This window comes from Alligator sinensis, unplaced genomic scaffold (genome assembly GCF_000455745.1).
Source record: "Alligator sinensis unplaced genomic scaffold, ASM45574v1 scaffold1100_1, whole genome shotgun sequence".
Lineage (NCBI taxonomy): Eukaryota > Metazoa > Chordata > Crocodylia > Alligatoridae > Alligator > Alligator sinensis.
The window spans coordinates 174,604-190,347 of NW_005843109.1; the positions used below are offsets into that span (position 1 = coordinate 174,604).

A 15,744-nucleotide genomic window follows, 5' to 3' on the forward strand; every position below is an offset into this window, starting at 1 on the left:
ATTTAAAAAAATCAGTCACCTGGAGGTCACCAAAGGGGTGGGATCCAAACTCACATCCCACTCACCACCCACAGAACCCCCACGTTTATCATTCACTGCTATGTGAAGCACTCTTGCAGGAATGGCACTGGGACCTTTTACTGGTGAGTAGTGGGCATGAATGGACCAAGTCAATGTTAATTTTTCAGTAATGGTATCTACCACATCTCCAGCCAAGCAGGACATCATGTTGTGTTGCTTACTTATACAGCACCTCTGCCTCCCTCCTGCACTGCTGCTCCACCCCTGCTCCCCATCAGCACCCTATTCCTTCCACCCCGTCTGCTCAGAGCCTAGAAGGGGCACAAAACTAGCCAGATCTGAAGTGAATCAGTGATAGTTCTTCAGAGCTAGACAATTCCACTCCCATCCCTCCCCCTCTGCTGTGCTGATGTAAGAGATAAAGGAGATGCCTTTTTGCACCTCCTTGATCTAGAAGGCTACAGAATCACACACCCACTGCCATCTGTGTCCCTTACCCATGAGATCACCAGGGGTTCAATATTTTTGCCTCCCACAGAAGCACCAGGATAGAAGAGAGGACGGAGATTTCCAAAGAACTTGTCAGTGAATGTATAGATATGGGACCGGTCGGTCACATTGTAGAACGTAATCTCTCCAGCCTCATAGTCCAGAAAGATCCCAACCCGCCTAGGCCTCACACTCAGCTGGAGTGGGGTGGCAGGGGAAGTGAGGGCCTCATATTGGCCTCCATTCTGCAAACGCATCATCCAGTAGCCATTGCTGGGCAGCAAGACAATTGTTCCCTTCCTGGTGGCTGACTCCCTGCATAGCCCCAATCCCCATTCTGTTTTGTCTCCCACCTGCACTTCCCAGTAGCCCCGGCCTGTGTAGAAGACCTGAGTTCCCAGCACCAGTGGGGTGGTATTAAACCTCTTGGGATTATCAAACAGAGATAGGATCAGCTTCTTGCCACCACGTCTCACGCTTTTTCGGTCACCAGACAGGATGAGTTCAGGATGAGCTGTCTCTGGGTCCAGAGTCACATCCTCTGCAGGCAGAGAGAGGAAAAGAAAAGAGGAACACATGGACACATGGATCAGAGGTCACTGTAGGGGAAGAGCCATAGGCATCATTGTCTCAGTCCAGCAGTACATAGCCTGTCCACGATAATTGTAAATTTGGGGATATCTAAAATACAAGGGCATCTCATTTCCACAGGAGTATGGCACTTTCACTGATCATCTGGGATCAAAATGAGAAAAGGCTTAACCTGCAATGACTGTGAATGGGAAGGAATCGCTGCAATAACTGAAAGGCTAGGGTGCTGTGGAAGCTCTGAGAGTATGAGGCAATTACCACAGAGAATTACAGGCAATTACCACAGGGTAGCTGACATGTGACAAAGCTCCAGATCTCTTTATCAGGTAGCAATACACCCATCCACCCAGACCCTTCATGCATGTGGAGATGAGACCCAGGAGCCAGCCTCCACACAGAGCTAAGGAGCAGCATAGCCAGGTGGTGCTCTTTACCTTTGAATTTCTTCAGCATGTCTCTCATACCAAGGCAATGCACTGGGATGCTGTAGTTCTCTCTCAGGGCCACAGAAAAAGTTTCTGGGGCCTGATATTTCATATCTTCACACCTGAAAAGAACACATTCCCTGTGGTCAGCACAGAACCCCCTGTGACTCACAGGCCAGAGACTAGCATTGGGAAAATAAAGCAGCAAGTCTCCCATGCTGAGCTGATTTAATTTTTAAATATTCTTATACCAGTCATGTCTGAAATTTTCCACCCTCTAATGCCAGTCAATGCCCCCAACACTGCACTGAAGCCGCTTTCTGGCAACAGCACAAGGGCATAAGGACAGAACAAGAAGCTAACAGAACACCCCTTATGACACTACCCCTTGCTTATGTTAGCGCAGATGCTAGTGTTACCTCCCCTGACAATTCAGAACTGCCGTTATGGGCCTGTGAACCCATTAGCACGATACCATGACACACACAGTGACCGGCCTGACTGTGAATGAGGATTGGGGCCAACAAGTTTGTAGCGGCAATGTCCACTGTCTTTATGCAATTACTATAAAATTCTGAATTCATAAGCATTAGGCATGTGCAAAGCGGGACCTATTCAATTTGGATTTGGATTCGGCCCAGATCAGGGACAGTGATTTGATTCGTTGATTCGGATCGCTGTTCCTCATTCGATTCAGTCGAATCTGAAGATTCGATGCAGATTCAGAGTATCAGCAATTCAGACATAGACACAGCTTTAACATTTTTTTCTAGATACCTTGAGGTAGCAGGAGCGGCTTGTGATCGCTGCGATGCTGGGACATATGGAGCATCCCACAGGAGTGTGGGGGGAGGGCCCTCAACATGCTCAGCGGCGAACCCACAAGTAAACCACAAGTACTTCTATTCCACTTCAGGGTCTGCTGGGGAGCGTGCAGGCCTCCCCCCCCACACCCCACTGCCTCGGCGATCAGCCATGGGGGACCCTAGGTGCTCCCCCCAGATCCAGGAGGCACCAGTCACTGAGCCTAGAGGGTACAGGGGCCCCCCAGCTCGCTCCCCGGCGGATCTGGAAGTGGAACGTGAAGTGCTTCTGGTCCATTCCAGGTCTGGTGCTGAGTGCACTGGAGAGCCCATGCGCTCCTGTGGGACACTCCATGCGCCCCAGCATTGCAGCACTCATGAGCTCCTGCTACCTAGAGGTATGTAGAAAAAACATTTAAAGCTGTCTCTATGCTTGAATCTCCAAATCAATTCAGAGAGATTAAAGGGTCCTCTGATTCAATTCAGATTTGGAGATTCAGCCACCAAATCAGGCCAAATCTCCGCCAAATTGAAGCAGGGATCGAAGCTTCACACAGCCCTAATAAGCAAATCAGGGACCTAATTCCCAAAGCTATGCTCATCCAATCAGGGAAGAGAAAAGTTACCAGGGGATGTATGTGTCCTATCAAAATAGCTTAAAAATGTAATGGGAATAGGAATTTTAAATTTTAACATGAATTGGACACAAAAACCTACCCTCAAATGAGCTATAGACCAAGGGCTGGTGAAAGGGATCCATGCCCAGAGAACGAAGTGTAAGTAAGCACAGTGATTCATGGTTTGGGAGATATTCTTCTAACTCTGAGAGTGACACAGCATTTTACATTCCTACCATGACTCAAGGCACAGCACTGTGCAAGTAAGAGACAGTATTTGTCCCTCAAGTGCAGCCACTTCACGAGTGGAAAATAGTAAGCATTCACCACATCACATAGTACACAATACTGAGATGGGACGGTAGCTCCAGGGTACCAGTGTGACCCCCCTTTAATAAAAGGGCCATGGATTTTGCCCTGTCCGTGCAGAGCAGCCAGGACTCCTCTTGATTTGATCCCAGTTGTTTGATCCCAGTATTAGTAAACTTCAAGAGACCAGTTGTCAAAACCCAGGGCTGAAGCTGGAGCCCTGAGTACAAACTGCAGTACTTACACCTATCAACAATTCTGCACAAGTGCAAAAACAGGCACAAACCTGCGCAAAATGCTTTTCATGTCCTAAAAGGAGACAAAAGAAAAAAGTTCATAGCTGTAGTCACTTCATGGCTACACAATAGTTAGTCAGTGCCATTAGCTTCTAACCCACCCACCCCCAATGGTGAAGGCATTAGACCAGGGTTGGTTAGGCCTTCACTCAAGTTATTCCTCTGCAACAGACTGCTGGGTAGTCCTGAGGGTATGTTTACCTTGTAGAATGGATACATTCCTGGACTAGCTTTCATCAGATAGATTAGGAACTAGTTAGCAGTCTAGCATCTACAGTATGAAACTCAGGGCTGACTAACTAACTTAGCTTCTCAGATGGGTTTTTCTGTTCTAAGCCACACACAACCACTGCTGTAGATCTATCCACAGTCATTTCAATCCATATTTCTGATGGTATTCAGGCACACCTGTCTCAATGAAGTCACTGGGAATGAAGCACCCAAATACCTGGAAAAATCCAACTCTTAGGACAGTGGCTGGTAACTTGGTTAGGCTCAAGGCAACCCTCAGAAAATGTCGACTCTTAGTTTTCACTTGTTTTTTGACCACAGAAAAATAATAGAGCAAATTTTCTGTTGCAAAAACTCAGAAAGATCACAGCAGATCAGAATTTAGGATCTCCAGCCAGGCCAGGAGCAAGCACAACTACCTCCCCTCCCACTTCCCCACTGCCTGGGTGCACAGGTATAACACTGCAGCCTACTGAAGGGAAGTGCAGAAGCTGGGCTTGCTCTGAACACCTGGAAGCTCTGGCAGGAGCTGTGCTCCCTTGAAAAACAATCTTGCGCACACATTGCTTTCAGGAGAAGACAAAAGCTGGTAGGTCCTAGGAAACTGGAAGCATGTACCCCCTGACTTCAGCAGCAGGGTTCTGCTTCATGCTGTCTACCAGGAGGCCGAGGAATTCTGTCACATACTCACACAAAGTAGCCCACCCGCTGGCAGCTGAAATTTCTCTCTTATTTCCATGATCAGCTTGTCCAGAGAAGATCTTTGGTCCAAAATCCTGGCTAAGTTTTCATTGATCCTCAGCAGAATCTTCTTCTCCTCCTCTTCCAGCTTCTGTAAAAGCAGCTTCTCCTCTTCAGCCAGCAGCTGATGCAGTTTCCCAAACTCGGTCACAATCTTCTCACGCTTATTCTTAACTATCTCCTTCCAAGAGATAATTACACAGGCACAAGAAGAGGAGATGTCAGAGTTGTGAGTTAAAATCAGAAAGCAAATTGAATGCTGGGTTAACCCAGCTGCAAAGAGGTCTGCTATTACAGTTCCAGTCGTGTCTCTCTCACTTATGAAGGACTAGACTCTAAGGGCATCTTTACATGTGGTCTGGGGTGGGGGTGAGAGTGCTTTAATTAGAGAGGTTCTAATTAAAGCCCAGGCAGGAGTGGGCAAGGCTCGGCCTTATGTGGAGCGCATAGGGCCAGCTTTGGGCCGGATGGGTGGCATGCACCCAGATGCACCTGCACTGCACCACCCAGGTGAGCTTCACTGCACATGCCCCCTTCCCCCCACTTTCTATCCCACACCCCCAGCCAGCTCACAGGATCTAGCATGCAGGCAGTCCCCTCCAACATACACCCACTCCCCCACATACCCCAGCCCATACCCTCCCAACATACGGTATACAAGAGTAAGACTTTCTTTTGAGCTATTATGCAATCACCTCTATATGCACTACTTAAAAAAACATTAATCAGAACAAAATTATATTTTGAAAAAAGATTAAAATATATTATCGTAGATGTTTGATTTTTAGTATATGGTTTGTTTCTTATCTAATATTTGTTCAAATTATATCTTCTGAAGGATTTTCTGAAAAATTATATCTTCTGAAAGATTTTGTGTGGCCCTCAACAGCTCACAAAAAGGTATTAAATAGCCCACCAGTCAAAAATAATTGACCATGCCTGGTCTTAGCATAACTTCACCAGTTCTTGCAAAATAGAGAAATCTAGTGAATGAATGATGAACTCCAAGTAAAGACCACTGGACTTTTAGCAGAAAAGAGTGCACAGAGAGTGTATATCCAGTCACAGGTTTAGACTAGGGGTCAGCAACATATGGCCCACAGGACACATTTGGCAGGCCAGCTGGAGGAGGGGACAGGTGACACAGCCTCAGATAAAGCAGGGAACAAACAGAAAGCAGAGCAGTAGATTGTGGGGCAGGGGTTGGAAGTGGCATCTGGTGAGGGTGCCAGGCTACTTGGTGGAATGCTTGCCAAAAAGTTAGGATGCCCCCACTGGACTATCAATCAGAGCAGATTTCCTTGTCAAAACACTATTTCTTGTTCTTATTTCTTTGGTTACCATCTCAGCCTAAAGCAAGAGGGAATCATTTACACATTGTTTAAATCAAGGGGCCCATAGATGTTAGCGGACATTAAGGAATAGGAAGTTGCTTCCATATTCTACAGAAAGTGGCTCATAGACTGAAGGATCCTTGAATCCATTCACCTACTCTGGACAAGCCACTCTTCTCCCTTCGTACCTTATGAGCTCCTCCTAACATGAGGCAGGTGGCAGGGTAAAAGAGCTTGCACTGATGCTGTCTGTGCACATCAGCTCTGCAGGCTGCTGAGTCCAACCCGCATCTTCACAATGTAGCCAGTTCTTGAGAGTGGCACTTGGTGTTCCTCCCTCAGGGACGGACCCCATTGACTGTATGAGAACATCAGCTTCTCTTTTGTTTTTAAAAGATGTTTATAGCCCATCTGGGTTCAGTGGAAAGCTTGAAATTATAAAGCAAGTGTATGCAAGGAGAAGGAACCAGACCTGTAGTCAGTCCAGGCTAGCACCAGATGTAGTGAAGAGAGACCAAATAACCTATCCCCACACAAATTCTCTTCCTGGTTTCCTTAGAGATTGGCTTCAATATTAAAGCAAAAGGGAAAATACCCATAGGCAGCAGAAGGCTGGGGCTAATGGGGCTTAGCCCCCCCCAAACACAAACAGCCTGGGCATGAGCTCCAGGTGGCTACAGCAGGGCAGGAGGATGGGCAAGCACAGAGATGAGCAGCTGGAGCCTACAGGCACCGGGAACTCAGTCCAGCCCAGCTGTGTGTGGAGCAGAGCCCAGCAGGTAAATGTGTGGATGGGAAGGGGGAGGGGAGGGAAAGGGCGTGGGGGTGCAGATCGAGGCTCCTACCAGGAGGTGGTGAATAGGGCCCCAGGGCAAGGTGTGGGATGCTTGGAGCCCAGGCAGCTTGTCCAGGGGTGCAGGGGGGCTCCCTCCACTGAGCGCACCCCCGGGGCAGGCACAGGGAGCACGTGCACCCCGGATCTGTGTGTGGGGTAGGGGCAGCTGTGGGCATGGGCTGGGCTCTGCACCTCACTGCCAGTACCTCTGCAGCCATGAGACACCACGTGCCTCTCACCACTGGGCAGCCGGTGCAGCCAGCGCACAGGAGGCACATGGCGTTGTGCCATTCATGGGGCAACACCTGAGGGTGCAGAGCCCAGCCCACAGTGGCAGCTGCCTCCACCCCATGCACAAATCGGGGGGGCATGAGCCCCCTGTGCCTGCCTTGGTGGTGTATGCAACAGCAGGAGCCCTCCTCCCCCACACCCCTGGATGAGCCTCCCAGGCTCCAAGCGTTCCTCAACCCACCCCAGCCCCAGGGCCCCATTCACCCCAGCCCCTGCCCCTGTCACTGTGCCACTCCCTCCCTTCTCGCGAGGGGCCTCCATCTGCCCCCCACCCCTTCTCCACAACAGATCCACCTGCTGGGCAGAGTGCATGCACACACAAGTGCACACGCACTCAGTCCCCCAAATCATATTTTCTTCCTCTGCCTATGAAAATACTGCTTCCAAAATGTTGTCCTTATTATCATAAATACGCAGCAACCAGAGCACAAGTAAAAAAAGCTCAGACTTGTTATTGTTTAATATAATACCATGATTTTAAAGCCCATTAGCTGTTTCCATGGGTACAATTCACAAATTTTGAGTAGTCAAGGTAGACCCTACCATTTCTTCACACACTGATTTACGTGGATTTTCTTTTTTTTAACGAAAACCAAACAGTGACCCTCATATGCCAACACAGGGCATCCTAGGGGCTCTGGGGTGTGATCCTGGAAAGCAACTTCCTAATCTTTGACATAATCATGGGTCACAGTGACATAGCACATTGCATAACATCCTCCTGCCCCGTATGTCCCCACCTCATTGCCAATGTCACAGCAAACAGATGATGTCAACTTAATGATCACATGGTATAAACAAGCACTTCTGTTTACTAGTAATCCCTTGAGTTATTGAGCACAACCCTCCTGTTTGGACTATGCAAAAGAGCAGATAATAAAATCAGAATGACCTGCCCATGAAAAGCTATTAAAACTGTGAGTGCCTAAAAGACACATCTCATTTTATCTACTGCTGCTCTTTGATTTGTCACTGCATTTGTCTCTGCTCAGAATAACAAATTAAAGTTAGTTTCACTCCCATTTATAGTCACTTGTATTTTCTGGGTTCCTATCCTTCCCACCTCCAGTGTTTGATCATTACTTTAAAAACAAAACCAAACACACACACACAAAAAACTGTTGTTCCTGTCTTGCCGTTTTCTCATATCTGTCCCAAGTCTGGAGTTGTTCTTAAAGCTTTGGGTGCTGAACTCCTAGGTTTTTTTTCACAAGATTGTCATCTTTTTTTAATAAGAAGCAGTTTTTAGATTTGTGATTAGGGAGTAAAGCTTGAAATGGTCTCAAATGAATGCTAGAAACTAAAAGACAAAAAGAACCTTAAATTAAATTTTTTTTTTTAATCTCATGAATTTTATGCCATCTCATGGTTTTTGGACAGCTGGGGTAAGCAAGTCTATTCTCACAGAAAGGGTTTTTTAAAAGGGTGAACAGTTTTACCCAGCTTCTATTTGCTTTCAGCTTGAATTTTAGAAGCATACTTAAATTGCAGAGCTTCTATCTGAAATCATTATAACGCCTCTTGTTGTAGGTGACCCTGAACATAGATGACATATACGTACCTACATGCCTCATATCCTGCCATTAACACAGTAATTGTGTCAACACCACCACCCGAATTGCTTCCGGGCCATAGCTCCGGCTGAGCTGCAGCCCTATGCCCCACTGTCAGCACAGAAAGCTGGGGGGGGGAGCACGCACCCCCATACCCTCCCACACTACACCTATGACCCTTAAGATCACTACAAAGAACTAAAAAAAAGATGATTGTTTTCTATTGTATTCCGATTTTGTCTATTTTGTGTATCTCCAAAAATTGAATCTCCAGTAACTGTTTTTTCTGTGTAGTTATGTGTATTTCTTTTATGTGGGTTTTTCACATGCAACAAATAGAATAAATATTTTTTGAAAAATACAAAAATACATAAATGTTATTGAAAAACAGCAAAAAAAAAGGCTGAGAATTAAATATGGATCCTGAAACTATTTGTTATTTCTAAAGTCTGATAAAAAAAAATTTAGATTTCTAAATTTCAAATCTCTGGTGTCATCCTGAATGAAATTTTGATGACAGTTAATAAAGAGTTAATACAGAAAACCAGGCACCTGCCTTGCATTTCTGAGCTTTTATCCTTTCCAATGACTCGGATTTTTTAACTTCATCCACCTCTTTTGACAAATGATCCAAAGATTTCTGCAGTTTAATCTGGTAAGAAAAACAAACCCAGTCAGTTCACCCTTAACCAATTATCTCAACCATTTGCATTTCCTTTTACACCCAAGTGCCAAATGGTTAAGAAGTAAAGAAGAATGAGTGAGTGCAATGGGAAGGGCAAGGGGAGAGTTAATGTCCTACCAGCTGATTCTTCCAGCCCACAATCCCTGCATTGTAAGCAGGCAGCTGCTGCCTTCACCCAGCTCAGAGAATGTTAACTGTGTCTCTGCCAGTCCCTGAAGAAGGAGCACAGCCCCATAACCAGAGCTGAGCTTCTTAATTACTAGCAGCTGTTTCATGCCCTCCCATCACAGGGTCTATTTTAGGAGCAGAAAGGTAATTCACACACCTGCCCTCCTTGGCATGGCACATGCTTTTTCTCCATGGACTGACTGTGTGTCCAAAATCAGACATTTCTCCACTGTGCAAGCAAAACCAGATTTAGGATTAAAGTGCCTGATTTACAACACTGGGCTAGATTCCTGTCCTCAGTGCTCTGTGCCACTGAGCCAGCACCAAGCAGCCAAAAGCTGGCTTTACAGACCACATGGGAGATCCTTGTGTAAGGAGCTCCCCAGAGGGACATAGGGCTGGGGCTGCAGCCAGGGCCGGCCCATCTATGCCTGCAAAACCTGCAGGCGCAGGGGGCCCTGCAGCCAAGGGGCCATGTGCAACCAATCGCTCACCACACCCCCTCCTGCCGCAGCTGCTGGCTTCATCGGCCCCAGCCCACATTAATGCATGGGAAAACTGGGCACATGCCCAGGGGCCCCTTCCAATGTGGGGCCCTGGGATCCTCACCAGCGGGGAAGTGAAAGCCACAGTTTTAAACTGGGTCCATGGGAGTGTTTTAGAGAGTTGTACTGAGTTGTTCTTTGGTATGTAGATTAGGCAAAATTCCTTCCCTGGAGGTGACAGATGGCAGGCAGGGCGGTAAAAAAAATCTTTCTTGTTGTTCTGAAATTAAGTTTAAAATCCAAAATCGGCTAAAATTTGGCATCTTCCATGTTTCAGGGATGTACTTGGTAGCTGTGTTGGTCTGAGAGAAGAAGAAATACAAAAGTCTAGAACACTTGGTTTCAAAATGATACCTTTTATTAGACCAATTGGGAAATCACAAGAAAAAGCTGGACCCAGAGGGACAGCTTTCCATCTCCAGCTCCCTCTGTGCAAAAATGAAGTTTATTTGCTACCTATGAGGACTTTCTACCATTGTTACTTTTCCCAGAGCCTGATGAAGGGCCTTTGAGCCTGAAAGCTTGCAGACAAGGACAATTTTCTTGTGATTTCCTAGTTGGTCTAATAAGAGGTATCATTTTGGAACCAAGAGTTCTAGATTTTTGTATTTCTTCTATGTTTAGTCGATGATTTTTTGTATCTAGTAGGTTGATGAAGTAAAGTTTATAGGCTTGGCTGTGAAAAGTGTTTTGTGAATTCCCTTTAAAAAATAATACTGAGAAATTGGAGAGAAAGTGGTTTTCTCATGAGAAATACCCCCACACAAGTAGTTGGGTATTCTTGTCTTTGATAGATTTCCAATGTGTGTTCATTCTGGTGAGCAGTTGTTGTTTGGTTTCTCCTTCGTATTTTCCATCAGGGCTTTTGGTGTATTAGATATATAACATTCCTGGAGGTGCAGGTGTAAGATCCAGGAATGCTGATGGTTCTGTTCTGGGGTGTAGTTATTGTGGGGGTGGTGGAGATATGTTGGAAGGTTTTGCATTTCTTTTCATGGCATGGTCTGGATCCATTTGATGTGTTTTGGACTGTAGGAAGTTTGCTTCTGGTGATGGGGTTAGCGAGGCTCAGCGCTTGTTTGGAGGCTAGGATGGGTGAATCTGGGAAGATCTCTTTAAGAACTGGATCTCCTTCTAGTATGGGTTGCAATTGTTTGAGGATTTTCCCTATAGGTTCGAGGGAGGGGTGATATGTCATAACCAGTGGTGTGCGATCCATGGAGATTTTCCTTCTGCACTGCAGCAATTCTTCACATGGTATCCAGGTGGCTCTTTCAAACGTCTATCTCTGGAGGAGTGTCCTTGTTGTGTGAAAGCCTTTTTAAGATTTGTGAGGTGGCAATCCCAGGTGTTCTCCTCAGTGCAAATTCAGTGGGATCTGAGGGCTTGGCTGTATATCACAGGTTTCTTGGTGTGTTTTCAGTGATTGCTGGTTCTGTGCAGATATGTATGTTGGTCTGCGGGTTTCTTGTATAGCGTGGTCTGTATTTTACCATTTTAGATGCTGATCATCATGTCTGAAAAGGAGATATTGGTGCTGGAGTACTGAAGAGATAGTCGGATGAAGGGGTGATGATTGCTGAATTTCTGATGGAACTCAATCAGAGATTGCAGGTTTTCAGTCCAAATGATGATGTCATCAATATATCTTAAGTATAGCAAGGGTTTGATGGTACAGTCTTTGAGGAATTCTTCTTCCAAGTGGCTCATAAAAAGGTTGACATACTGTGGGGCCATTTTGGGGCCCATAGCTGTGCCCATGGTCTGGAGGAAGTGTTGGTTATTAAAAGTGAAATTCTTGTGTGTGAGGATGAAGTGTATAAGGTCAGTAATATCTTTGGGTCTGTACTCGGAGTTGTCATCTTGCTCTTGTAGGTATGTAAGGCAAGCTTGAATGCCGTCCTGGTGTGGGATACTGGTATATAAGCTGGTAACATCCATTAGGGCTGTGCAAATATTCAGGTGTTGATTCGATTTGGAAGAGATTCTTCCAAATCTCTGAATCCCAATCTGAATCACATCAGGAGACCAATTAAAAGGTCTGAATTGTTTTGGAGAGCTTCGGCAATTCAGGCATGCCCCACTTGCTGCCACAGGGAGTTGGATGCAGACTCAGTGCTGGTAAGCAGGGGGTGGGGGGGGGCTGGAGGAGGGGAAAGGGGACAGTGGGGGGACCCCCACTAGGTCCCATCCCCTGCCTGCTCCCCCAGTCCCCCTGAGTGCCGCCCAACCCTGCCTGACCCCTGGGCTCACCGGCTGCAGCAGCAGCCATCAGGGCTTCTGGGGGCTCATGACAGAGCCCCCCCCATGCAGCGTGGGGCAGTAGGGGGCAGCAGGGACCCCCCACACACACACCTGGCAGAAGCCAGTGAGTTCGGGGCTTTTTTTTTTTTTAAAAGAGCCGGGAGCTGGGGTGAGCAGGGCAGCTATGGGGGGAGGGGGCTGGGAGAGTGAGTGAGGGTCAGGGGACTCATGGCAAAGCCCCCCCATACAGCATGGGGCATTGGGGGGCAGCAGGGATCGCCCCCCTGCCTGGCAGCAGCCAGCGAGTGCCAGGCTTTTTTTTTTAAAGAGCCGAGAGGCTGGGTCCGGGCGGGGCTGGGAGAGCAGGCAGGGGATAGGGCCTGGCCAATTCGGAGATTCGGCCAATTCTGTGGCGGGCCAAACAATTTGGGACAGTGATTCAAATCACTGAATCAAATCACTGTCCCTCGAATTGGCTGAATCTGAATCCAAAGGTTATACTAGCCACTTTGCACAGGCCTAACATCCATGGTGGCTAGGAGGGTGTTGCTGGGAAGGTGGTTTATGTTTTTAAGTTTTTGTAGAAATTCTGTAGCGTCTTGGACAAAACTTGCTCTTTGGGTAACAAACAGTTTAAGGATTGATTCCACGAAATCCACTGACTCTCACCCACTGATTCTTTGACCCACTGACTCCTCAATTTACATTTTCACTGACTGGCTTGCATGCAGCCCAGCCTCTGGCTTCTTTACTATTTTTTCCATCCAGGAAGAGCATACACCAACTGCAGATGCTTCCTTCAGCCTGACCAAGGGTTGTTAAATCTGAAAGCTTGCTAGAAAAATGTTTCCAACTATTTAGTTTGTCTAATAAAAGATATCAGATTTACCCAAAGAACCTTGTCTGCCGTGTGTGTACATTTGGCCATAGTGGGAGCAGGGAGCAAGGAGAAGAGGTAGGCATGTGCCCCCCAGCCCGGCAGGATCCACCCAGCCTCCCCTGCCATCACTAGGAGGGGAAGAGGCCCCTCCCCCCACCCAAAGCCCAGCTCCCATGGGGGGAAGGGGTCTCCAATTTTGTGCTTGCCCAGGGCCCCAGTACACCTTAATCCACCTCTGCACTTGCACCCCACCACCACCGATGCCTTCTTCATGTCAGGAGGCCCCAAAGCTATGCCTTGCAGGGGGCCCCAAAAAATTGTGCACTGGCCCCGGCTGCAGCTCTACACCACCTACATCTTACCCTTCAGTGTGAGGGACATGGATGGGGTGGAAGGGGGTGGACTGGACTTCTCTGCTCCCCAGCTATTCCCCACTACCAGAAAGACCCTTGGGAATATGGGAAGCTGGACATTAATTATGCTAGTGGCCAAATTAGTTTCAAGCCCAGGCAGGCCCAGACCAGGTACAGCCTTGAGTCTGAGCTGCTGTTTCTCCCAGGTGACTAGGCATGAAATAGCTACAGGGGACTCAATGGTGCACAGGAAGAAACACAGTTGGCCAATCATTCCTTTTGCCTGCTGGCTTGTCCATGGCCCATGTGAACATCAGCCCAGCCTCAGGGTGGCAAGTGCTCACCAAAGCTAGTATCACAATGAGCATAAGTGGGCAGCTTCTGTCAGCATGGAGCCCCTGAAGTGCATGGGCCATGGACACCAAATTAACCTTTCCAGCCCTTCAGGGAGTAGAACTTAGATTCAGCCCAGGGGGAAGGTTTCTCCTTGACCACCACTGCTCTGTGGGGCTGGCTAGGGACGGCCCAGGATAAGCAGCACTCAAATCCCAAAAGGCTGCTCTGTCAGGTGGGAATAGCCACAAGGCAGACCCCTTGGCCACACTCCTGACCTTGGTACCAAGACCACGGTGGAAAGCTGGCCCTACCTGCCCTGTGTTTGAAGAGTGGACTTCGCTTCTCTGGGACTGTTATTCCAGCAGGGGGCTCCCCTACCTTATACACCTGGGCAGCCTCTTCAATGGGGTAGACGGTGTGTGGCCGATGTTGCACGGACTCCCTGCAAACCACACAGATGGCTTCCCCATCCTCCTCACAGAAGAGCTTGAGTCGTTCCTCATGCTTTCCACACAGAGCCCCAACCTGCTCCTTGCCTGTCCTCTGCTCCAGCTGCTGGATGCTTTCCACAATGTTGGCCAGCTGCTTGTTTGGCCTGAAGCTGCCCTTATGAAATGCCTCCCGGCACTGAGGGCAGGTAAAGGGCCCATCTGCATGGAGCCCTTTCTCCTGGCAGTACTTGGCAATGCACACTTGGCAGAAATTGTGTCCACAGTCTATGCTTACCGGGTCACTCATATACTCCAGACAGATAGAACAGACAGCCTCTTCGTGAAGCTTTTCCAGTGGATTTGCCAGGGCCATGGCAGCTGCTGTGCTGCAGTTCTAAGAAAAGTTTCCCTTCCTCTGTGTCTGGGGAAGCAATCGTTACTGATGAAGGTGGGACTATGCTAATATGATGAGCAATGAGGGAGCAGCGGGGGAGCTGTTCCCAGCAGCTGCAACAACCAGCTGCACTTAATACATTTCCAATCAGGACTTGCTCAGTCCCTGGTGCCACATCAGGATTAGAAGCATACTTAGCCACAATACTAGAAGGGAGAGGTCTTTCCTGCCAAGACCACAGCATCACATTCTACAGCTGCAGACCAGGGCTCAGGATGCCTTTATAGAACACAAAGAAGTATTTAGGAATGTTAGTCTGAAGCTTGGCAGAAGGCAGGATGGAGTTGCACCTTATAGACTAAATCAGAGATGTATCGTGACTGCACAGTTTTGTGGTAAAGGGGAGCTACATTTCTGTTTTCCCTTTTGGCTAAGAGCAAGCAAACTAGGGGGTATCTGGACCCCACAGCCTCTGGGACTGGGACTTGTACACAGGATGCCTGTCACAGATTTGGGGAGTATCTGAAACCCCAAGCTGATAAGTCTGGGAGGGAAGATACGTGCCCAGGGGTAGAACCACACAGATTTCTATGACTGAGCTGTGCTTAGTCAAGTTTAGAACTTGACTACTGGGCTTTGTCCAACTGAATCTGGAACTGATTTGGCTCTCAGAACAAAATATATATTTCTGCCATGAGCAATGCAATGGATCAGCCCAGGTAAGCATTAAGGTAAGCACTAAGGGACCCGATAGACATCAGGACAGGGGGGTATCAAGGGCACACAACAGGGTGGTTAAATGTCTACACTAATGCTAGGAACATGGGGAACAAGCAGGAGGAACTTGCACTCCTGCTTGCAAGCAACAACTTCGACCTGGTTAGACTAACTGAAACCTGGTGGGACCCTACTCACCATTGGGCAGTAGGCATTGAGTGTTACAGGGTGTACAGATGGGATAGAGTGGGGAAAAAAGGGTGGGTGGTGTTGCTCTCTATGTTAAGGAACAACATACATCCTCTGTAATCAAGATGGTATCAAAGGAGGGCCAAACCGAGGTACTGTGGGTCAGGATACAAGGGGGTCAGGGGGAAAAGAGATTTGGTAGTGGGGGTCTACAGACCACCACACCAGGAGGATGAGCTATACCTGGAATTCTCCAGGCAGCTCTC

General features: G+C 47.8%; 1 protein-coding gene across 1 annotated transcript; it reads right to left on the reverse strand.

Annotated features, from left to right (window-relative positions):
* Positions 1–6: 6 nt before the first annotated feature.
* LOC102371180 (E3 ubiquitin-protein ligase TRIM39-like) lies at positions 7–14,561 on the reverse strand. The gene is made up of 6 exons (XM_025193852.1): positions 14,126–14,561; positions 9,093–9,188; positions 4,474–4,704; positions 3,542–3,564; positions 1,536–1,648; positions 7–1,051 (listed from the first exon to the last, which is right to left on the reverse strand). Exons 1-6 carry the CDS (start codon positions 14,549–14,551, stop codon positions 480–482), a joined length of 1,461 nt encoding a protein of 486 aa, XP_025049637.1. The 5' UTR covers positions 14,552–14,561; the 3' UTR covers positions 7–479.
* Between the last annotated feature and the right edge of the window lie 1,183 nt (positions 14,562–15,744).

What these genes read in the sequence shown, in the direction of transcription:
- LOC102371180 (XM_025193852.1), bottom strand. Translation starts at nt 14,551, where the DNA reads ATGGCCCTGGCAAATCCACTGGAAAAGCTTCACGAAGAGGCTGTCTGT. An exon ending in TAAAAGCTCAGAAATGCAAG is followed by an intron (nt 4,705 to 9,092) that starts GCAGGTGCCTGG and finishes ATCTCTTGGAAG; the next exon opens with GAGATAGTTAAGAATAAGCG. An exon ending in CATGCTGAAGAAATTCAAAG is followed by an intron (nt 1,052 to 1,535) that starts GTAAAGAGCACC and finishes CTCTGCCTGCAG; the next exon opens with AGGATGTGACTCTGGACCCA.